At 35.9% G+C, this 19,298-nt stretch overlaps 1 protein-coding gene across 1 annotated transcript in view; it reads left to right on the forward strand.

Annotated features, from left to right (window-relative positions):
• The window catches only part of LOC148046344 (vomeronasal type-2 receptor 26-like), an 8,092-nt gene extending 2,321 nt beyond the window's left edge, over positions 1 to 5,771 (forward strand). Inside the window, exons 2-4 of the mRNA XM_087711994.1 lie at positions 1,439 to 1,666; positions 3,958 to 4,084; positions 4,436 to 5,771. Of these exons, the coding sequence (XP_087568120.1) occupies positions 1,439 to 1,666; positions 3,958 to 4,084; positions 4,436 to 5,331 (1,251 nt within the window). The 3' untranslated portion in view covers positions 5,332 to 5,771. The remainder of the gene's footprint in view (positions 1 to 1,438; positions 1,667 to 3,957; positions 4,085 to 4,435) is intronic.
• The last annotated feature ends 13,527 nt before the right edge of the window (positions 5,772 to 19,298 follow it).

Here is a 19,298-nt window from a genome sequence, read left to right on the forward strand (position 1 = left end):
CATCAAACTGTAGAACAAGAAAAACAAAGTTTGAATTATTATGTGAACCAAAGTATAGAAAAATTGCTAGAGGCTGTCAAAATGGAGAATATTATAAAAACAACAGAAACAAAGGCAGAATATAATGAAAAACAGCTGGATGACAGTACATAGATGGAAAACCAAAACTTTCAATGGATAGCACTTGTAAAATATTACAGGAAAAATGTGATTGCAACTTGATATGGGCTTGGATGGGAACTATCAAGAAAGAACTGGAAGGTTTAGTATTGGCTGCTCAAAAACAAGCACCACAAACTAATGCCATGAAAGTAAAGATGCAAAAATTCACGGACAATCCAAATTGTTGACTTTGCAACGACAAAGTGGAAACTGTTTCATATTTAATATGTGAATGCAGCAAAATTGCACAAACTGATTACAAAGCTAGACATGACCGAGTTGCTAAATGACCATTGGTCATTTTCTAAAAATATGACTTACCTGTATTTCAAAAAGTCATGGGAGCACAAAGTGAAAAAAGTAACAAAAATGAGATGAAAATCCTGTGGGATTCTCGAATACAGACAGATCATCATTTGGAACACAACCCCACAGATATCAGAGTTGTCGAGGGCCAAAATGTACAGTTTATTGATATCGCAGTACCAAGAGATGCCAGAGTTGGAGAAAAAGAACTGAAAAAAATCACAAAATATTGTGACCCGGGCATGAGAAACTACACACCTATGGATGAAACATGAAACATTGTAAAAGGGGCACTTGGTACCATGTCCGAAAATTTTACAAAACAAATCAGTATATTACAGATTCCTGCAATAACACCAGAGGAATGGCAAAAAATGACAATACATGGAACATGGTATATTTTAAGAAGGTATTTGGTTGATAACTAAGATGCTGGCAGCAAACCCTATCAACCATAAGCACCAGTCAAGGGTAGTTGTGACACATTTTTAAATGTTGATTGAGTTTCATGTTTAATGAATAAAAGAAATAAAAATAATAATAAAAATATGAATACTGTTACTTTAAGTGAGTAGCAAATTTGTCAATCAATCGTATGAATAACATTTCAAGATTAATTTGTTAATTAACACCTCGGAGAATTCTCTCTTGCCTACACTTTATGGCAGAAAACCGGATTCTCAATTTCTGAAATGCTTGCTCAAAGCAAAGAGATAAAATCCCTTTCTGGATTTTATGTTGGAATTCTCACCTGAGAGTTTTTCACTTGAGAGTAGAAAATGCAATAGATAAAAATATATTTCTTTTTCAGCTTAAAATAGTACAGACCAAAGAAAAAATGAACAGTTCATGGGTTATTGAGTCTAACTGAAATATAAAGAAATAAATTGAAATGTTCCCATTTCCTTCAAAGATTTCTTATTCTTCTTCTTCTTTCCCCCTCCCCTCCCCCCTCCTCCTCCTCCTTTAGCTCCACCATTTCTTACAACAAGTCTCCTTTAACAACAGTGCTGGTGAACCGGTTTCTTTTGGCCACAATGGAGAATTAGAAACTGGACTTGATATTTTCAATTGGGTCACATTTCCAAACAAGTCATTTCTGAAAGTCCAAATCGGAAAAATTGACCCCATGGCTCCCCCAGACAAGTTCCTCACCATTTCTGACAAGGAAACCGTTTGGCCTCTCATATTTAACCAGGTGTGTCTCATTTTTCCCTTTGACTAAAACTATTAGCCGTGAATTGATGCAGTAAATGATTAAACAATCACAATCACAACAACCTTTGGAATAAACAAGCATTTAGCTGTCCATATGTTATTCATTGCAGGTAGTTCTTGACTTACAACACTTCATTTAGTGACAATTTGTAATTACAATGACACTGAAAAAATTGATGTAAAACTGGTTTTCACACTTACAAACATTGCAGCTCCACCATGTGATCAAAATTCAGATGCTTGGAAACTGACTGGTATTTATGACAGTTGCAGTGTCCTATAGTCATGTGATCACCTTTTGCGAGTCATTGGGGAAGCCAGATTCACTTCACAACAGTGTTACTAACTTAACAACTGCAGAGATTCACTTAATAACTGTGGTGAGAAAGGTCGTAAAAAGGAACAAAACTCACTTAATTGTCAAGCCTGAAGCAAACATGGCTGAGGCCATCTTTACAGCTTCAGGGTTGCCATTGGATAGGGGGGGAGAAGGAAAGAATTTGTTTTTTTAGGAATCTACCATCGTCGGAATTCTGCTCTCTTAAGGGTGCATTACTTGGAACACTAATAGTCTCATTTAACAACAGAAAGTTTGGGCTCAATTGTGGTTGTAAGTCGAGGACTATGCTGTCCATCTCTAGGTGGCTTGCAATTGTAGAAACAGCATAAAACTATCTTAGTACATAGGATTTGTTTCTAACTGCATTAGTACTTTAGAGCTGTATATACAGTACTTTAAAATAAACACATTTGTATTAAAATAGAATGATTTCTTTAAAAAAAGGCATACATAAAATTTATGATTTCCACATTTTAGAATTAACTTTTTAATAACTTCCTTGGTCGATGAAAAAGTTGGACCTTCCAAAAATGTTCAAATTAAATTCTTTGATTAGAAAAAATACAATATTCAGATTTATAGATAGCTGGAAATTTCTGACAGTACTTCAGAAGAAAGAAAATGCAGTTATGTTTGTAGTTTCAATGATTAGAAAAAAGGATAATCCTAGAGTAAGAGAAATCTTATTATTAATTCTTGTACTGCTGAAAAAAATAAATTGGGAGATTTGTTTTTTCTAATTTTTAATCAAAGTTTTGCACTCTTACTTTTCCCCACTTTCATTCTTATTATTCTGTATTAGTTTGTTCGTTTCTAATTTCCATTAAATGCTTTTTTTGCAAAAAGCACCAAAATGAAATATGGATTTTTTGCTGGAGATCCCAGAGGTGCTTTTTCAAGAGGAAACTGGACTTATTTTTCCTTGAAGACGTTTTGTTTCTTATCCAAGGAGATTCTTCAGCTCTGACAGGATATTGGGGAATGGAAGGATTTATATTCCTTGAAGACAGGCAGGACACTTTGCTGGACACTTAGTCTTTCTAAATACCTAACTAATTATGCTAATCCAAGTGCAGTAATACTGTTCCATACAATCAATAATTTTAATGGCTTTCTTTGAATAATTGAAATAACCTTTATATATATATAACAAGGTTATTTCAATTATTCAAAGAAAGCCATTAAAATTATTGATTGTATGGAACAGTATTACTGCATATTATATATATATATATATATATATATATATATATATATATATATATATATATATATATATATATATATATATGCAGTAATACTGTGCACAAATAAGCACAAATAGAATACACACACACACACAGGTAGGTAGGTAGGTGTGTGTTTATTTCTGCTGATAAATAAAAGGCAACAGTAATATATATAATATGATTCAAAAACAAAAAAATTCTGCTGATGTTTCTATCTTTCAATCTCTCTTTCTCAATCCAATCCAATCAGATTTATCTATTATTTCATCATGTAATCATAATGTAGCAGTATTTCAAGTAAGATACAAAACTCATTTAAGAAGAAGATGCATGTTTCCCCCCCCAAAATATAAATTAAAAACTAATCAGTGTGGGAAGGAATATAGTTATTTGATTTGACTTGACATGAATAAAAAAATGGGACTGAATAGCTAGAGATATAGAGAATTAAAGATTTTTCTATATTGCCTCAAACTGATCTTTAGAATATAATTATTGGGAATGATCAATCGATTAATGTAATAGGTATGAAATAAGAAGCAATTGAACATTCACTAATGAATTACCACAAGAAAGTGAAAAGGAAATTGCAACACCAATATTTGGATTATATATGAAAAGTTTGCATATGTATAATTGATGAAAAAAGCAATCCTCCAACAATACATTATTTTTGTGAATTCTGGTTTTATTTATGAGCAGACATTACCTCTTTCCATTTGTAACAAGAAGTGTCCTCTTGGCCATAGCAAAATGAAAGTGGAGGGAAAATTATCCTGCTGCTATGACTGTAAAATATGTCCAAAAGGGAAAATAGCTGATCAATTGGGTAAGTAAAGAATTGTATTAAATTTATCAATGATACAATAAATATAAATGGGAGTTTATTTTTAATAAATATTTTATTAATATTATGGTGATTGAAAATATTGAGCTTGACATCATATTGAAACATTTGATATTTTCTTCAAACTTCAGTGAGTTATTTGGTGATAAAAACCAATTAGTTCATTCTAACTTGGAGCATCCGTAGATTGAATTATTCGATCTCATGTTTTCTTGAAAAATTAAACAGTTTTTCCAGAGACCTTTGCCATTACTTTTTTGAAATTTTACATTGGTAATTAGAATTGAAGTTGCCTCAAAACAATGACATTTCTATGAATGGTTTCTCTTTCAGACTTAGATGACTGTTTCCCATGTCCAGAGGATCAATATCCAAACCAGGATAAGGATAGTTGCCTTCCAAAAAGTATAATTTACTTAACTTATCAAGAACCTTTGGGGATTTCTTTGGCAGTGATTGCAGTCTCCTTTTCTTTCATCTCAGCTGCAGTGCTTGGGATATTCATGAGATATCAGGACACACCTATTGTTAAAGCCAATAATAGGAACCTCACGTATAGCCTTCTTGTTGCTCTCCTGCTCTCTTTCCTTTGCAGTTTGCTCTTCATTGGGAAACCTGACCAAGTGAAATGTCTCTTGAGACAAACTGCTTTTGGCATCATCTTCTCTGTAGCTCTTTCTTGTATATTGGTGAAAACAATCATAGTGGTCCTTGCTTTCATGGCCACCAAGCCCGGATCCAAAATGAGAAAATGGGTGGGGAAAAGGCTGGCTATTCCTATTGTCCTATCTTGCTCCCTGACACAATTCTGCATTTGTGTGGTGTGGCTCATAATTTCTGCTCCCTTCCCAGATTCTGACATGCATTCCCTGGCTGACAAAATTGTTCTACAATGTAATGAAGGTTCCACCACAATGTTTTATGCTGTCCTTGGCTTTTTGGGGTTCTTGACTGCTGTCAGTTTCACTGTGGCCTTCCTAGCTAGGAATTTGCCTGACAGCTTTAATGAAGCCAAATTTATCACCTTCAGCATGTTGGTCTTTTGCAGTGTCTGGGTGTCATTTGTTCCCACCTATTTGAGTACCAAGGGAAAATACATGATGGCTGTGGAGATCTTCTCCATTTTGGCTTCTGCAGCTGGATTACTTCTCTGCATATTTTCCCCCAAATGCTATATCATTCTGCTGAGACCTAATCTGAATAAGAAGGAGCAACTAATGAAAAAATGAAGCTTTTAATACCATACCCTTTGAAGAAATCAAATTAGTTGCTTTCAAGATATATGACTTTTTCTCCAATTTGAGGTTTGGCATTTTCCCTTCCGTTGCTACATCAAAAGGATGAGATGTTTGCAAAAGATGGCAAGATAACTGCTTTTCAGTTTCCCTGATAAATTACTCTTATTCGTAATGACGACTACTCCACCTTTGCCTTCTAATTTAATTATGATGTCACTGTTATTTCTATGCCTTGGATGACATCTAATTCTGCCTATGGAGATAATGCATAAAGCAAGCATTGATTAAGCCTGATGCAGAAGGCAATAATAGTAAACATACAATTCATTTTTTCATTCATCTCAGGATGTTTAATAGTTTGCATTAAAATTTGCATCACTTTACATCTTCGAGTATCGCTCCTATTCTGGTGAATGTATACATGTAGAATTTTGGACAGTTTATTTGTTTTTATTGAAGGAGATGAGTTTTGCATTTTGGATTCATTGTCTACTCCTGGCAAAATCCTGATGTAATTGAGATTCCAGGGACAAGATGGCATAGACATTAATAATAGGCAGCCTATTAAGACAATTACAAGAATTGCATATTTAAAGGAAATAACAAAGAAATACAACTACAGATAAGTATGTGCAAAGGGAATCTTGGTAAACTGCAGGTAAATCGAGGGAAAAGACTTTTACAGGTGATATTCCTCAGGAAAGGGAAGGCTGGGCATAAGAAGAAAAAGATTCAGATCAAGATTGTTTTCCTCAGTTTTGCTAGAAATAAGTTGATCTTTAAAATGTTTTTAAATTTTCAAGGTTTTTTTACCATTTACTTCACCCAAAATAAACGTCAGTCCAAAAACCAAGGCATTCCTATTTTTCAACATGCCAATTTTGAAAGTTTTACAGAATGCAATAGCACGGCTATATATGTCATCATCTTCTGTGCTTCTCTAGAGAAGAAGAACTTATGTCAACACAATGTCAGAATCCAACACTTGAAAAAATTCAAGACACTTAAAAAAAATATTTATTTCTTGAGGTCTAATATTTATCTACTATCACCATGATCCACATTTGACACATCATTATGGCTCAAATAATTTTAAATTGCAGAAAGAGACATGAAAAATTCTTAAACATATATCCAAGAACCATTTCATATAGTAATCAGATAGTATTACATGAGGAAACCGTATCCCAACTTCAAAGTTCTATGGGAACAGCCAAGAATTCATGCCTTTCCTGAATCTCAAAAGGGTTAGGGCCATAAAATCTCCAGGTAATGCTGTTCCATACATGGAAGAAAACATTTGGAAAAGGCTACTCTTCAATCCTGACTCATGGCATTTCCTAAGAGAAGGTGCACACAGGAAGCAAATTGTTCCAGATCTCATAGGCAAGGCAGACATAATTAGAAAAAGGGGGTCCATAGTTGCCCTATTCTTCACCCTGCTTAGCTTGAATTGCAACCAGTGTAATAATCAATGTACTTCTATTATATAAATTAAAAACAAGAGATTGTTCAGCAATTCTATATTTTTGTATCCTTTTTTCTTCTCTTTCTATCCCTAATCCTACATGGACAATGATACCTTATTAAGGAGATGCAGCTATTCATGTAATTTTAATTCAATATTTGTATGCTTACACCACAATTCTCTCTCCCTCTCCCTCCCCCCCCTCTCTCTCACACACAAACAAACACACACACAATTTACACACACAATACACACATTTATTTGAAAGAAAACACAACAATCCTTCAGTCCTATAAAAATAGATACAAAGGGAAGGGACAATCCCTATGATATTATATGGCCCTTGGGTGTATTATGACATCCTTCAGCAAATATTGCAAACTTTGGTCAGTTTGATTTATGACATGGTGCTTTCAATATCCAGGAAATGTTCTTCTCCATAAACTTTCGTTTCTTGATTATCAGGACATGTAGATACGTTTTTTCCCCTTTTGATATCAGAATCACTGAAGTGCTTTCATGGTGAAAAGATCAGCTGGTGATATCACCATTATCTGGGGGACACTCAGCTGGGTCCCCTTTCACAACCTCAATAGGTTTCCCACTAAAATGGTATTCATCTACCTATTCATGGTCACCCACTTTCAAACTGTTGTATTGGCAGCAGATGGAGCAAGTGATGAGAACCCATGTGAACATGCAGCAGCAACCTGATCTTGAATGTGAGCCTGGACCCTAACCCTTTGAGACTCCATGCTCCATGTAGCTAGTAGAGATCTTGAGAATTAGATAAATGATGATAGGTCTGGAGATTTAGATTAAATTAGATTGCTGCTCTTTTTCTAAAACCTAAATACATCTTATCTCTTTGACTAATACAATCACTTCAGCTTTTACTACCTTCTTTCAAGCTGTGTGCTTGAGTGATATAATGTCCATATTTTCAGAAACTGAAAAAGACTTGTGCTTATCACTTTCCTCTTGTAATGAGGTGAGTGCCGGGCTCTATACTGAAAACACATCAAAAAATTAGAGAGAAAGAAAAGGAAAGGGAAAAAAAAAGAAGAAAACTATCAAAAGTTATTTTGATATTTGGACACATTCTCTTGATTGTCCCAGGATCTTGAAAAAAAGCAGAAGGGGCTATTGGAAAATGCTCACCTGTTCTTTGGGGAACCATATGTCCACCATAATAGGCTCAACTCCCATCTCAGAGTTTCATTTCTGATGGACTCCATCTTCCATGTTCCAAGATGGTGTCCTTCTAGAGCATGAATAATTTTTATAGTACTCCTTTTCAAAATAGATCCCATATTTATTTACTTTCTAGCTGATGACCCAGCGTTGCCCTAGTATTTATAGATGTCAAAACATTTATCTGACAAGGAGTGATTGAGAGGGGCCTTTCTTCTCCCTACTCCCATTCCCATCATCCCTGTCCTCTCCCTTCCCCCTTCCATGCACTCCCACCTTGTCTACAATCCTGGCACTTTGCCCCAAAGGGTTTGTCTGACAGGGAGCCATTGAGAGGGACCTTTCTTCCTCCTTCCCCCTTGCACGCCCTGTCTATGACCTTTGCACATCATAGTCCTACTGTGTGAGGGAGGCCTAGGCCTTAAAGGCCCACTGTGTGAGGGAGCATGGTCAATCAAAGGCCTCTATGCTGGCCTACTCAGGTTCCCATCATTGGCCTACTGCTGTATGGCCTAATCAGGCTCCCTTTATAGGCCTACTGTTAGAGATAGGCCTAGGCCTTAAACCTTCTTACTTAAACATTGTATGAGGAAGAATGCTCAATCAAAGGACTCTGTACTGGCCTAATCAGGTTCCAATTATCGGCCTACTGCTGTACGGCCTTATCAGGCGCCCTTCATAGGCCTACTGTTAGAGATAGGCCTAGGCCTTAAACCTTCTTATTTAAACACTGTGTGAGGAAGAATGCTCAATCGGCTTCCGGGGAGTGGCCTGTCGCCGTCGGCAGCTTAACAGAGCTGCCCCCAGAGTTCAGGTTCGTTATCTACTCAATATCAAGAAGATAACTCTTTTTTCAGACAAGAAAAAAGCAATGAGGAATCTCAGCTGGTAAGAATCTTCTTTGAAGTTCACAGTTTGTTTCTTTGTGGGCTGTGGATGGAGGGGGAGGATCAACCCAAAGCTGAGTCATTCAACTCCAACCTGAACTTCGCAGCTGTTATTTACAGCACAAGACAGGAACCCCTCCCCCTTAGGACAATCTTTAGAAAACAGACTATTAAAAATCAATACGAGCAAAGACCAAACTTGTGAACTTTAAAACCTTTCTCTATCTGAAATACCAGCTTCAATGTTATAAAAACCTCTTTTGTTTAATTGTCTTCAAAATGGCGTTTACAGCTTCTGCATTTGTTATCTCCGGCTTCCTGCTACAGAATCAAAGAAACAACCTCTTATAATTTAATTAGAGCTACTCCCTTAAAGCTTTCAAAGACTCTTTGTTGTTGATACAGAGACATTCCAAACATTCCAAACGGACTTTCTCTTTTGAAATCCTCCGTAAAACCCTTTGTAAAAAAAGAAGAAGAAAAAAGGGGGGGGGGAGGAATTTCTTTTTCTCCACATAGCACAGTGGATTAGCAATTTAGAATAAATAATTAAAACCAAAATATAATGGCATCCAAATCAACCTCTGTGAAATTACCTCCGAAAACGTCTCCCATACCTGGCACAAAGTTGCAGCCCCCACCATCTATGCCCCCTAGTGGAGACGTACTAACAAAAGAATTTTTTCTGGAAATGTTCAAAGAATCCAGAGAACAGAACTTAGAAATGTTTAAAGAATTCAGAGAACAGAATCTAGAAATGCTTAAAGATTTCAAAGATGAAATAAGGAATGAGATGGAAGTTCTATATGACAAATTTGATACTAGGGTCACTAAAATGAATGATAATATGATGGGAATTGTAAATGTGATAACAGAATATATTTCTGGAATGGAAGATAATTTAGAAATTCTCAATGAAGCTAAAACTAACCTGATATCCAAAACTGAAGTGGTGGAACAAAAAATTGATAATGCTGAAAAACAAATTATTATGATACAGTATAAGCAGATGGAGCTTTCATTAAGAGTGAGGGGGCTGCGTGAAGAAAAGTAGGAGAACTTAAAGCAAATGTTTTCTGAAGCTTTTGACCGTCTGGTGGGAAAACCGGGATCCAATTTTGATTGGCAGATTGAAAGACTTTTCGTGTTAACTCATGGGCGGCAAAACAAAGGCAACTTCCCCGAGATGTGGTAATATACTTTGTTACAAGAGAATCTAGAAATATGATATTACAAGAGTCTTATAATACTAAGCTTCAAATTGGTGGACAGGACCTGATTGTTTTGAAAGAAATACCACCTCAGATGCTAAGAGCCAGAAGAGATTATGCTTTTCTGGTGGAAGAGCTCAGAAAGCGTCAGATACAGTACAGATGGGATGCCCCATTCGGTATTATAGTTACAATGGACAAACAAAGATATCGTCTCAGTTCTGTATGGAAAGCTCGTGATTTCTATCATAAGATTCTGAAGATGGGATACCCTGAACCTTCGGGATATGGTGAAAAACCACGAGACGAACAAGATAAACAGCAAACCACACAACCATCAGATAAAATGTATCATCTCCCTCTCCCGGAAGGGCAAGGAGTCAAGGAAAAAAGATCCAATCGTAAGACCACCAGACAAATGGATAAACAAGCTACTATGCAACAATCTCAACAATCGTTGGCCACTGATCAAGGAGCTACTGCAACAAGCTCAGAAGCTGTGGGAGGAGCCAAACCAAAGGTGAGACAGGCCTTGCGGGAGGCTCTAAAAAAGCTTCAGGCAACCAAAAATGACAACTAAGATTTTGACATGGAATGTTAACGGACTGAACTCTCCACAGAGAAGAAAGAAAATATTTCATTATCTCAAACAGTTTAAGAATGACATAATTTGTTTGCAAGAAACTCATATCAAATCAACCGATCAAAAATATTTGTTTAACCCCAAACTGGGCCAACATTTTGCGACCTCAGCCATGGAAAAGAAAAATGGCATAGTAGTATACTTAAGAAAAGACATTAAAGCTGAGCTAATTGAAGCAGATCCCTTTGGAAGATATATTGCATTAGATTTAATCTTAGAAGGGAAAAAGACGTTACTTTTGGGAATTTATGCTCCTAATCAACAACAAGATGGATTTTATAGAAATCTCCATGCTAAATTAGTACAGTGGGACTTTGAGTCTTGTATATTATTGGGTGACTGGAATGGCGTGATCGACACCAAAAGAGATAAGAAGACAGCTCGCCCGAACACCAAATTTCGAGCTAAGTTACCCAAACCCTTTTTTGACATGCCGGACAACTTTGAATTGCGAGACGCTTGGCGCGAGAAGCATGCAGAAGAATATGACTTTACCTTTTTTTCCAACAGACATCAATCTCTTTCAAGGATTGATTTTATACTAATTACAAATGATTTACTTTGTAGGGTGAAGAAGACAAAGATTATGGCGAGAGTTCTTTCAGATCATAATCCAGTCTGGATGGAATTGGGAAGGGTAGCCCAGGCAAGAAGGTCCTGGAGGTTGAATGAAAACTTATTTAGATATGAAAAGTATGTTAATGATTGTAAAAAATTGCTATCGGAATATTTTGTTCTCAATATGAATAAGGGTACATCTTTGGAATATGTATGGGATGCAAGCAAAGTGTATATGAGAGGAGTATTAATAAATATAAACAAAATACATAGACACAAACAAGGGCAAAAACGAAAAGAATTGGAAGAGGAAATTAAAGGGAAAGAGTCAGAATTAACATTGAATCCAGGAGATACAAAGATTAGGGAAACAATTGCTATATTAAAATCTCAGTTTGATATGCTGATCTCTGACCAGGTAGCCACCAGTTTATTATATGCTAAACATAATACTTTCTGCAATGCAAATAAACCCGGTAGGTGGTTGGCTTATCAGATTAGAAAAAAAAGGAAAGCTCGAAATGTATCCAAATTGTGTTACAGAGGGAAGGAAGTGTTTCAACAGGAAGAGATTCAAAAGGTATTTCGGGAATTTTTTACAGAGTTGTATAAAGGGGATAAAATTAAGGACGGAGATATAGACAAATACCTAGATAAAGAGAAAATCCCCCTAGTTAGAGAAGAACATAGGCATAAGCTGAATCAACCTATAACCTCTGGGGAAATTTTGCAGGCAATTAAACAATTAAAGTTAGGGAAAGCACCAGGTACAGATGGTTTAACAGCTGTTTATTATAAAAATTTACAGTTAGAAATGGTAGAACCCCTCAGAGAACTATTCAATAAAATTCAATCGGGAGGGAAAGTGCCCCCTTCGTGGAAGACTGCGTTCATATCGTTGATACCCAAAGAAGACCAAGACCTTACCCAATCAAAAAATTATAGACCTATTTCATTACTCAATGTAGATTATAAAATTTTTACTAAAATATTAGCAAATAGGCTAATGGGGGTAATTCAACAACTGATACATACCGATCAAACTGGTTTTATACAGGGCAGACAGATGAAGAACAACGTTAGATTAATTATTAACGCTTTAGAATACCTGGGAAAGAACAATCAAATCCCGGCCGCATTCATATTTTTGGATGCAGAGAAAGCCTTTGATCGAGTTAATTGGCAATTCCTGCTGAAGACATTGCAAAAAATGCAGATAGGAGATGGCTTTTTACGGTCAATTGGTGCAATATATCAGCAGCAAACAGCCCAGATCATTGTCAATGGAAGTCTGACAGACTCCTTTCAAATTGAAAAAGGTACAAGACAGGGCTGTCCTCTGTCCCCATTATTGTTTATTATAACTTTGGAAATACTGTTGAATAAGATACGGGGCTTGGGCGGTCTAAAAGGGATTAAAATTAGACAGCAAAAATATAGAGTCCGTGCATTTGCGGATGATCTGGTTATAATATTGGAACAACCGCAGGAATCTAGTAGGGTATTATTGAATACGATCAATCAATATGGTCAAGTCTCGGGATTTAAAATAAATCTAGGAAAAACCAAAATATTAGCTATAAATATGACTATCAAACAGAAGGAAGAACTGGGGGCGATGCTAAGATGTGAGGTAGTTAAAAAAGTTAAATATCTTGGAGTTAATATTTTAATCTCAAATGGGAAATTATATAAGCATAATTATGAACCACTTTGGCATAGTATACAGTTGGAGTTGAAAAGGTGGGGAAAACTGCATTTGTCCTTGCTGGGTAGAATAGCGGCAGTAAAAATGAACATTTTACCAAAATTTTTATTTCTTTTTCAAATGTTACCAATACTTAAAAGAGATGCGAATCTTTTAGAATGGCAGAAGGGTATCAACAAATTTGTGTGGGCAGGAAAGAAGCCGAGGGTAAAGATGAAAATAATGCAAGATGTACGTGAAAGAGGAGGATTGAAATTACCTAACTTAAAATTATACTACGACGCAGTGGCATTATCTGCAATTAGTGACTGGATTCATCTAACTAATGACAGAATTTTGAATATCGAGGGATATGACTTGTTATATGGTTGGCATGCTTACCTGTTATTTAACAAAAAAATGGATAAGAAATTTAAAAATCACATCTTAAGAAAGGAAGAATGCTCAATCAAAGGACTCTGTACTGGCCTAATCAGGTTCCCATTATCGGCCTACTGCTGTACGGCCTTATCAGGCTCCCTTCATAGGCCTACTGTTAGAGATAGGCCTAGGCCTTAAACCTTCTTACTTAAACACTGTGTGAGAAAGAATGCTCAATCAAAGGCCTCTGTACTGGCCTAATAAGGTTCTCTTTGCTTCGTAGGCATACTTGAAATCCTAGACCTGAGTTGGGGGTGAAGGATAATCCTGGGAACACAAGCCCAAGCTGTTTCCTGCGAGATAGGGCCACCGCAGTGAGGTGGGAGTAGGTGATCTGCTTAGGCCATGGCCCGCTCAATCAAAGGCTAAGGTGACCAGACGACCCAATTTCAGCGTGACAATCACACTTTATAACAATTTTTCCCGTGTTCCTCTGCGTTTTAAAAAAGTTCTGATTTTTTTCTGGCTTCATGTTGAAAGCCCAGTGGATTTGCTTAAGAAATCCTAACCGGAGCAAGAAATCCTAACCGGGGCAAGACAAAAGACACCCTGTCCAACTAACCTCTCTCTCTGTCTCAGTACTTTCAAAATGACCCATTACCATAGAGCCGCAGGAAACACGTGGCTAGAGAGGGAAACAACTGTTACTTCCTGGATTTTCCAGAGGGGAGGGGCACAGAGTTTGGAGGTCTGCTCGTGTGGGAAAAAATGGTGCTCTTCTTTTTTCTTTGAAAACTATTTCCCTGGGACTATTTAACCATTTTAATTTGCTCAGTTCTTTGTATTAACATCTACATCATTCTGGATTGACTTGGAGTGTCTGCCTACTGGTAAGTGGGTTTTTTCTTTTCTTTTTTAATGTATTTTTAAAATAATATTTTATTTATTGTGCATAGGATTTATTTAAAAAGTTTTATTCTGTGTGGATTTAAGTTAAGAACTCCCTGTTATTAAGCTTTCCTCAATTAATTTCTGAGTAGATTCCCACCAACTTCAAGATCCCAAGGGCACATCTTGGAAGCTACACCTTTGCTTAGTTTATAGATGATGCCTTTCCTTAAATATGAAAATAAATACATTTATTGTTCAAATGTGTACATCTCAATAGAAATGACTCTTAGGGGTGACAACAATCCACTAAAATAATAATATAAAACAGTAATTACAAAAACCGGAGCAACTGTTATGAAAATTATTATTAAAAAATAAAGAATAAAAATTGAGTTATTAAGTATATTAATTGCAGCAACCACAATACAATACCTCAGTCCTTCTTTTCATTAAACTAGACATACCCAATTCCAAGGAATTAAAAAATGCTTGCTCCTGGGGAGGAAAACTATGGCAAATCTAGACAACATCCTAAAAAGCAAGGTGACCAGATTTTCAGTAAAGAGGGACACCTTTGACTGGGGGTGGGGGCTTGATTAAAATTTTTATACGGAGCAACAAAAATTTTCATACAACACAAAAATAGTATTATAATATTTTTTTTTATTTCAACATAACTACAATTTACAAATATAAATTGTAACTGTTGCCAAACATCAAAATTTTGATCATGTGACCATGAGGATGCTGCAACGGTCGCTAAGTGTGAAAAATGGTCATCAGTCACTTTTTTCAATGCCATTGTAACTTTGGTCACTAAGCCCATTATATCACCTTTTTTGCCACAGTTCTTAAGTGAATAACTGCAGCTGATAAGTTAGTAATATAAGTGAATCTGGTTTCCTCATTTGACTTTGTCAAAAGGTGATTATATGACCCCAGGACACTGAAACCATCATAAATACAAATCTGTTGCCAAACATCAAAATTTTGATTGTGTGACCATGAGGATGCTGCAATGGTCCCTAAGTGTGAAAATGGTCGCTAAGTGTGAAAAATGGTCATCAGTCAGTTTTTTCAATGCCATTGTAACTTTGGTCACTAAGCCCATTATACCACCTTTCTTGCCACAGTTCTTAAGTGAATAACTGCAGCTGGTATTTTGTATTTTGGATAGAATCTTTTTTTAAATTTGTCTAAGACAATTTTTAAAAAAGATTCTATCCAAAATAAATTGAAGTGAAACCATTTTTAAAAATTCTATGCACAATACTTTGAAATATATTGTGCATAGAATTTTTAAAAATAGTTTTACTTCAATTTATTCTGTGTGGAACAGTTTGAAATGTTTTACTTCAATTTATTCTGTGTGGATTCTTTTTTTAAATTGTATTTCCCCTCCCATGACATCACAAACAATTGCTGCTCTAAGACGCCACATTCCCTTGCCTTAAAGGCCCAGGCTTTCCACAGTTATGATGGAGATTTAATTATTGCTGCTATTATTTATCAGGTTTTGTTTCTTGCAAATGAGATCACTTTTCAAAGCCTATCTTCTTCTTAAGTCCTTGATCATTACTGTAAGTATCTAACCAAGTATGGCTCCACAACCCTTTCTGTGAAATAATATAATTAGTTTTGAACTTGCCTCCTGTCACTGTGAGATTATGCCCCCATGTTCTTATGTTTTAATTAATATTGAGAATATTGCCTTCTAGAACCTTATTCACATTAATATATTTAAGGGTTTCAGTCAGCCTTTCCTTCTGCCCTCTAAGTTGAATATATTAACTTCCTCTAATATTTCCTGATGTTCTTTTTATCTCAGCTCTTGCACCATTTTTGTTGTCCATCTCTGGACTCCTTCAATCTTATGAATGCATTTTCTTAAGTGAGGTCTCCAAAAGTGAACAAAATATTTCAAATGGGGTCTTACTAAATGCTACCTTAGCTCAAAGTTAATTAGCCACAACAAGATCAGTGTTTCCTACTTGATACAATCAAGGGCTGTTTGCTAGTGACCAAATTGCAGGTGTCCAGAACAAACCATAAGCACAAATTTATTATATCTTTATGGACGTATAATTTATATGTATAAATCTATATACATATAAAAGCAAAAACCACTCAGGCCATGATCATGAAATCTCCAGAACCATGGGGCTTCCTGGGTGGAGCCTGCTGTTGGTGGCAGCAAAAAACCAGCTGCCTCCGAATTCCTGGCTATGTACCTGTTTAGAGGATCTTCCATCTGACGTCTTAACAGGTTTCTTACCCTTCAGGCAAGAAGGAAAGAAGAAATTGTTTTGCTGGCAAATGCTCTTCGATTTTTGCAGCTTTTATGCTTGCAGGGAGAGGGGGGCTAGCCCAAAGCAGAACGGCTGTCCGTGCTGGGAACTTCAAACTGCCTTGTGCAGAACAAAGTAGGTCTCCCCCACTCAGTTCAAAGTTTTGATTGATTTAATCTTATCACGAGCTGGATCCGTATTGCGTGGACAATAATTGTTTATCAAGATTTTAGCTTCTTTTCTTTTTCTCCTCTGAAAATCTATTTACTTAGAGGCTTTTAAAATGGCGCCGAGCAGGCTGGTTTCTCTGGTAATAATGAATACTTTTTGTTAATTGTTACAAAAACTCAAAATTTCAAAGGAGCATGCTTATCATTTGTTTTACAATCGGCCAGCAGAAGCTTTTTAATTAGTTTCATTTTTACAAGACTTTCACTCCCTGATTAATCTTGCTTATCTGGAAGTTAAATGGTGATGAATCTGCTGAACTGTCTTGTTACAATGTTTACTCACTGAAAGTTTTGCCAAGCCTTAAATTTCAAACTAAAAGGAGAAATTCAGCTTCTTGACTTAAAGCTGCTTAAAGCTGCATATTCAGGCAACAGAGTTTAATTAATTGCAGGAAGATAAATTTTGAAATGGCTTCAAAACTAAATATTAATTTGAAGTCGTCACCCTCTATTCCCAGGGGCACATCCCCAGTGCCTGGCACAAGGCTGCATCCTCCGCTTCCTACGCTCCCTGCTGGGGATGTGTTAACGAAAGAATTTTTCCTGAGCAAACTAAGCGAGGCTCTTAATGCACAGACAATTAAAATGGAAGATAAGCTTAGAAATAATAGAGAGGTGATAAAGCAGGAGAGAAAAGAGGAAATAAAAGAAATGAAAGAAGAAATCAAAAGTGAAATAAAAGGACTTAAACAGGAGCTGTATGAGAAAATCGACGCTAGGGTTGTTAAAATTAGAGATGAAATGCTGAGACTTGTAACTGTATTGATGTGAGGTAGTTAAAAAAGTTAAATATCTTGGAGTTAATATTTTAATCTCAAATGGGAAATTATATAAGCATAATTATGAACCACTTTGGCATAGTATACAGTTGGAGTTGAAAAGGTGGGGAAAACTGCATTTGTCCTTGCTGGGTAGAATAGCGGCAGTAAAAATGAACATTTTACCAAAATTTTTATTTCTTTTCCAAATGTTACCTATACTTAAAAAATATGCGAATCTTTTAGAATGGCAGAAGGGTATCAACAAATTTGTATGGGCAGGAAAGAAGCCGAGGGTAAAGATGAAAATAATGCAAGATGTACGTGAGAGAGGAGGATTGAAACTACCTAATTTTAAACTGTATTATGATGCAGTGGCATTATCTGTAATTAGTGATTGGACTCATTTAACCAGTGATAGAATATTGAATATTGAGGGACACGATCTGGTATATGGTTGGCATGCTTACGTGTTATTCAACAAAAAATTGGATAAGAATTTTAAAAGTCATATTTTAAGAAATGCTTTACTGCGGGTCTGGAAAAAGTACCAATATAAATTAAATGACAAGATACCCATGTGGGCAATTCCTAGACACGCAATTGAAAATATGAATATAGCACAAAAACAGGACAGAATTACTTACAGACAGCTTCTTACCTCGGAAAGCGGGGTATTACAATTAAAATCTTTAGAGGTATTAAAAGAGGAGAAGGTAGTTCAAACATGGTTCCAGTATGGGCAATTACAGGCTAGGTGGAAAATAGATCAAAAAATTGGTTTTATCCAAGTTGAGGATAATTTGTTTAAACAAATAAGAGATCAAAGCTTAATGCATATAAAGAGGATATATAATGTATTAATACAGATGGATTCGGAAACAGAATTAGTTAAAGATTGTATGATAAAATGGGCTCAAAATATTGAAGAACCAATAACGTTGGATACATGGGAAAGAATCTGTGTAAGAAATGTGAAATTTACACAAGTTCAAAATCTGAGAGAAATTTTTTACAAGATGTTCTATAGATGGCATTTAGATCCTAAAAAGTTGGCTTCTATGTATCCGAATGTACAGCCTAAATGTTGGAGGTGTGGTTCTCTCGATGCTACATATTATCATATATGGTGGACCTGCCAAAAGGTTAAGGCATTCTGGATAAAAATATGGTGGGTTATGCAAAATATCTTTAAAAGAAGGATAAAGTTTACTCTTCAGTTATTTTTACTAGGTATATGTACTGACTTTACAGTGGTAGAGACTAACTTGATTCTGCACCTAATAACGGCAGCAAGACTGTTGGTGGCGCAATATTGGAAGAAGGAAGACTTGCCTACAATCCAAGAATGGACATTGAAAGTCACAACCTTAGCCGAGATGGCTAAAATATCGGCATATCTTAAAGATCACTCAAATGAGAGATATAAACGAGACTGAAAAAAATGGATTGACTATATACAAAATAAATACGGGACCAAGAAATTCCAGTTAGCCTATCCTTAAGATCAGAAATGATTTAAATTGTTTAAAGTTAGTTCAGCAAGAAGAAGCTAAGGTCAATGCAGAATGTCATTAATTTCTTTATTTCTTTTTTCCCCAATAGATTTTAGACTGTGTTTGTTAAAAATCCATACCGTTTACGGGTTCTGGGAAGTTGGGGGGGGAGGGGGGTAGGAAGGGAGGGGCACACAGACAAAAAAAATTGTACTTCGATGTTTTAATGATTGACGAATGATGAAATATTTGTGTTTTAAAAGAAA

Source organism: Thamnophis sirtalis, unplaced genomic scaffold (assembly GCF_051295495.1).
Source record: "Thamnophis sirtalis isolate CommonGarterSnake01/CBP01778 unplaced genomic scaffold, rThaSir2_p1.2 scaffold_4, whole genome shotgun sequence".
NCBI lineage: Eukaryota > Metazoa > Chordata > Lepidosauria > Squamata > Natricidae > Thamnophis > Thamnophis sirtalis.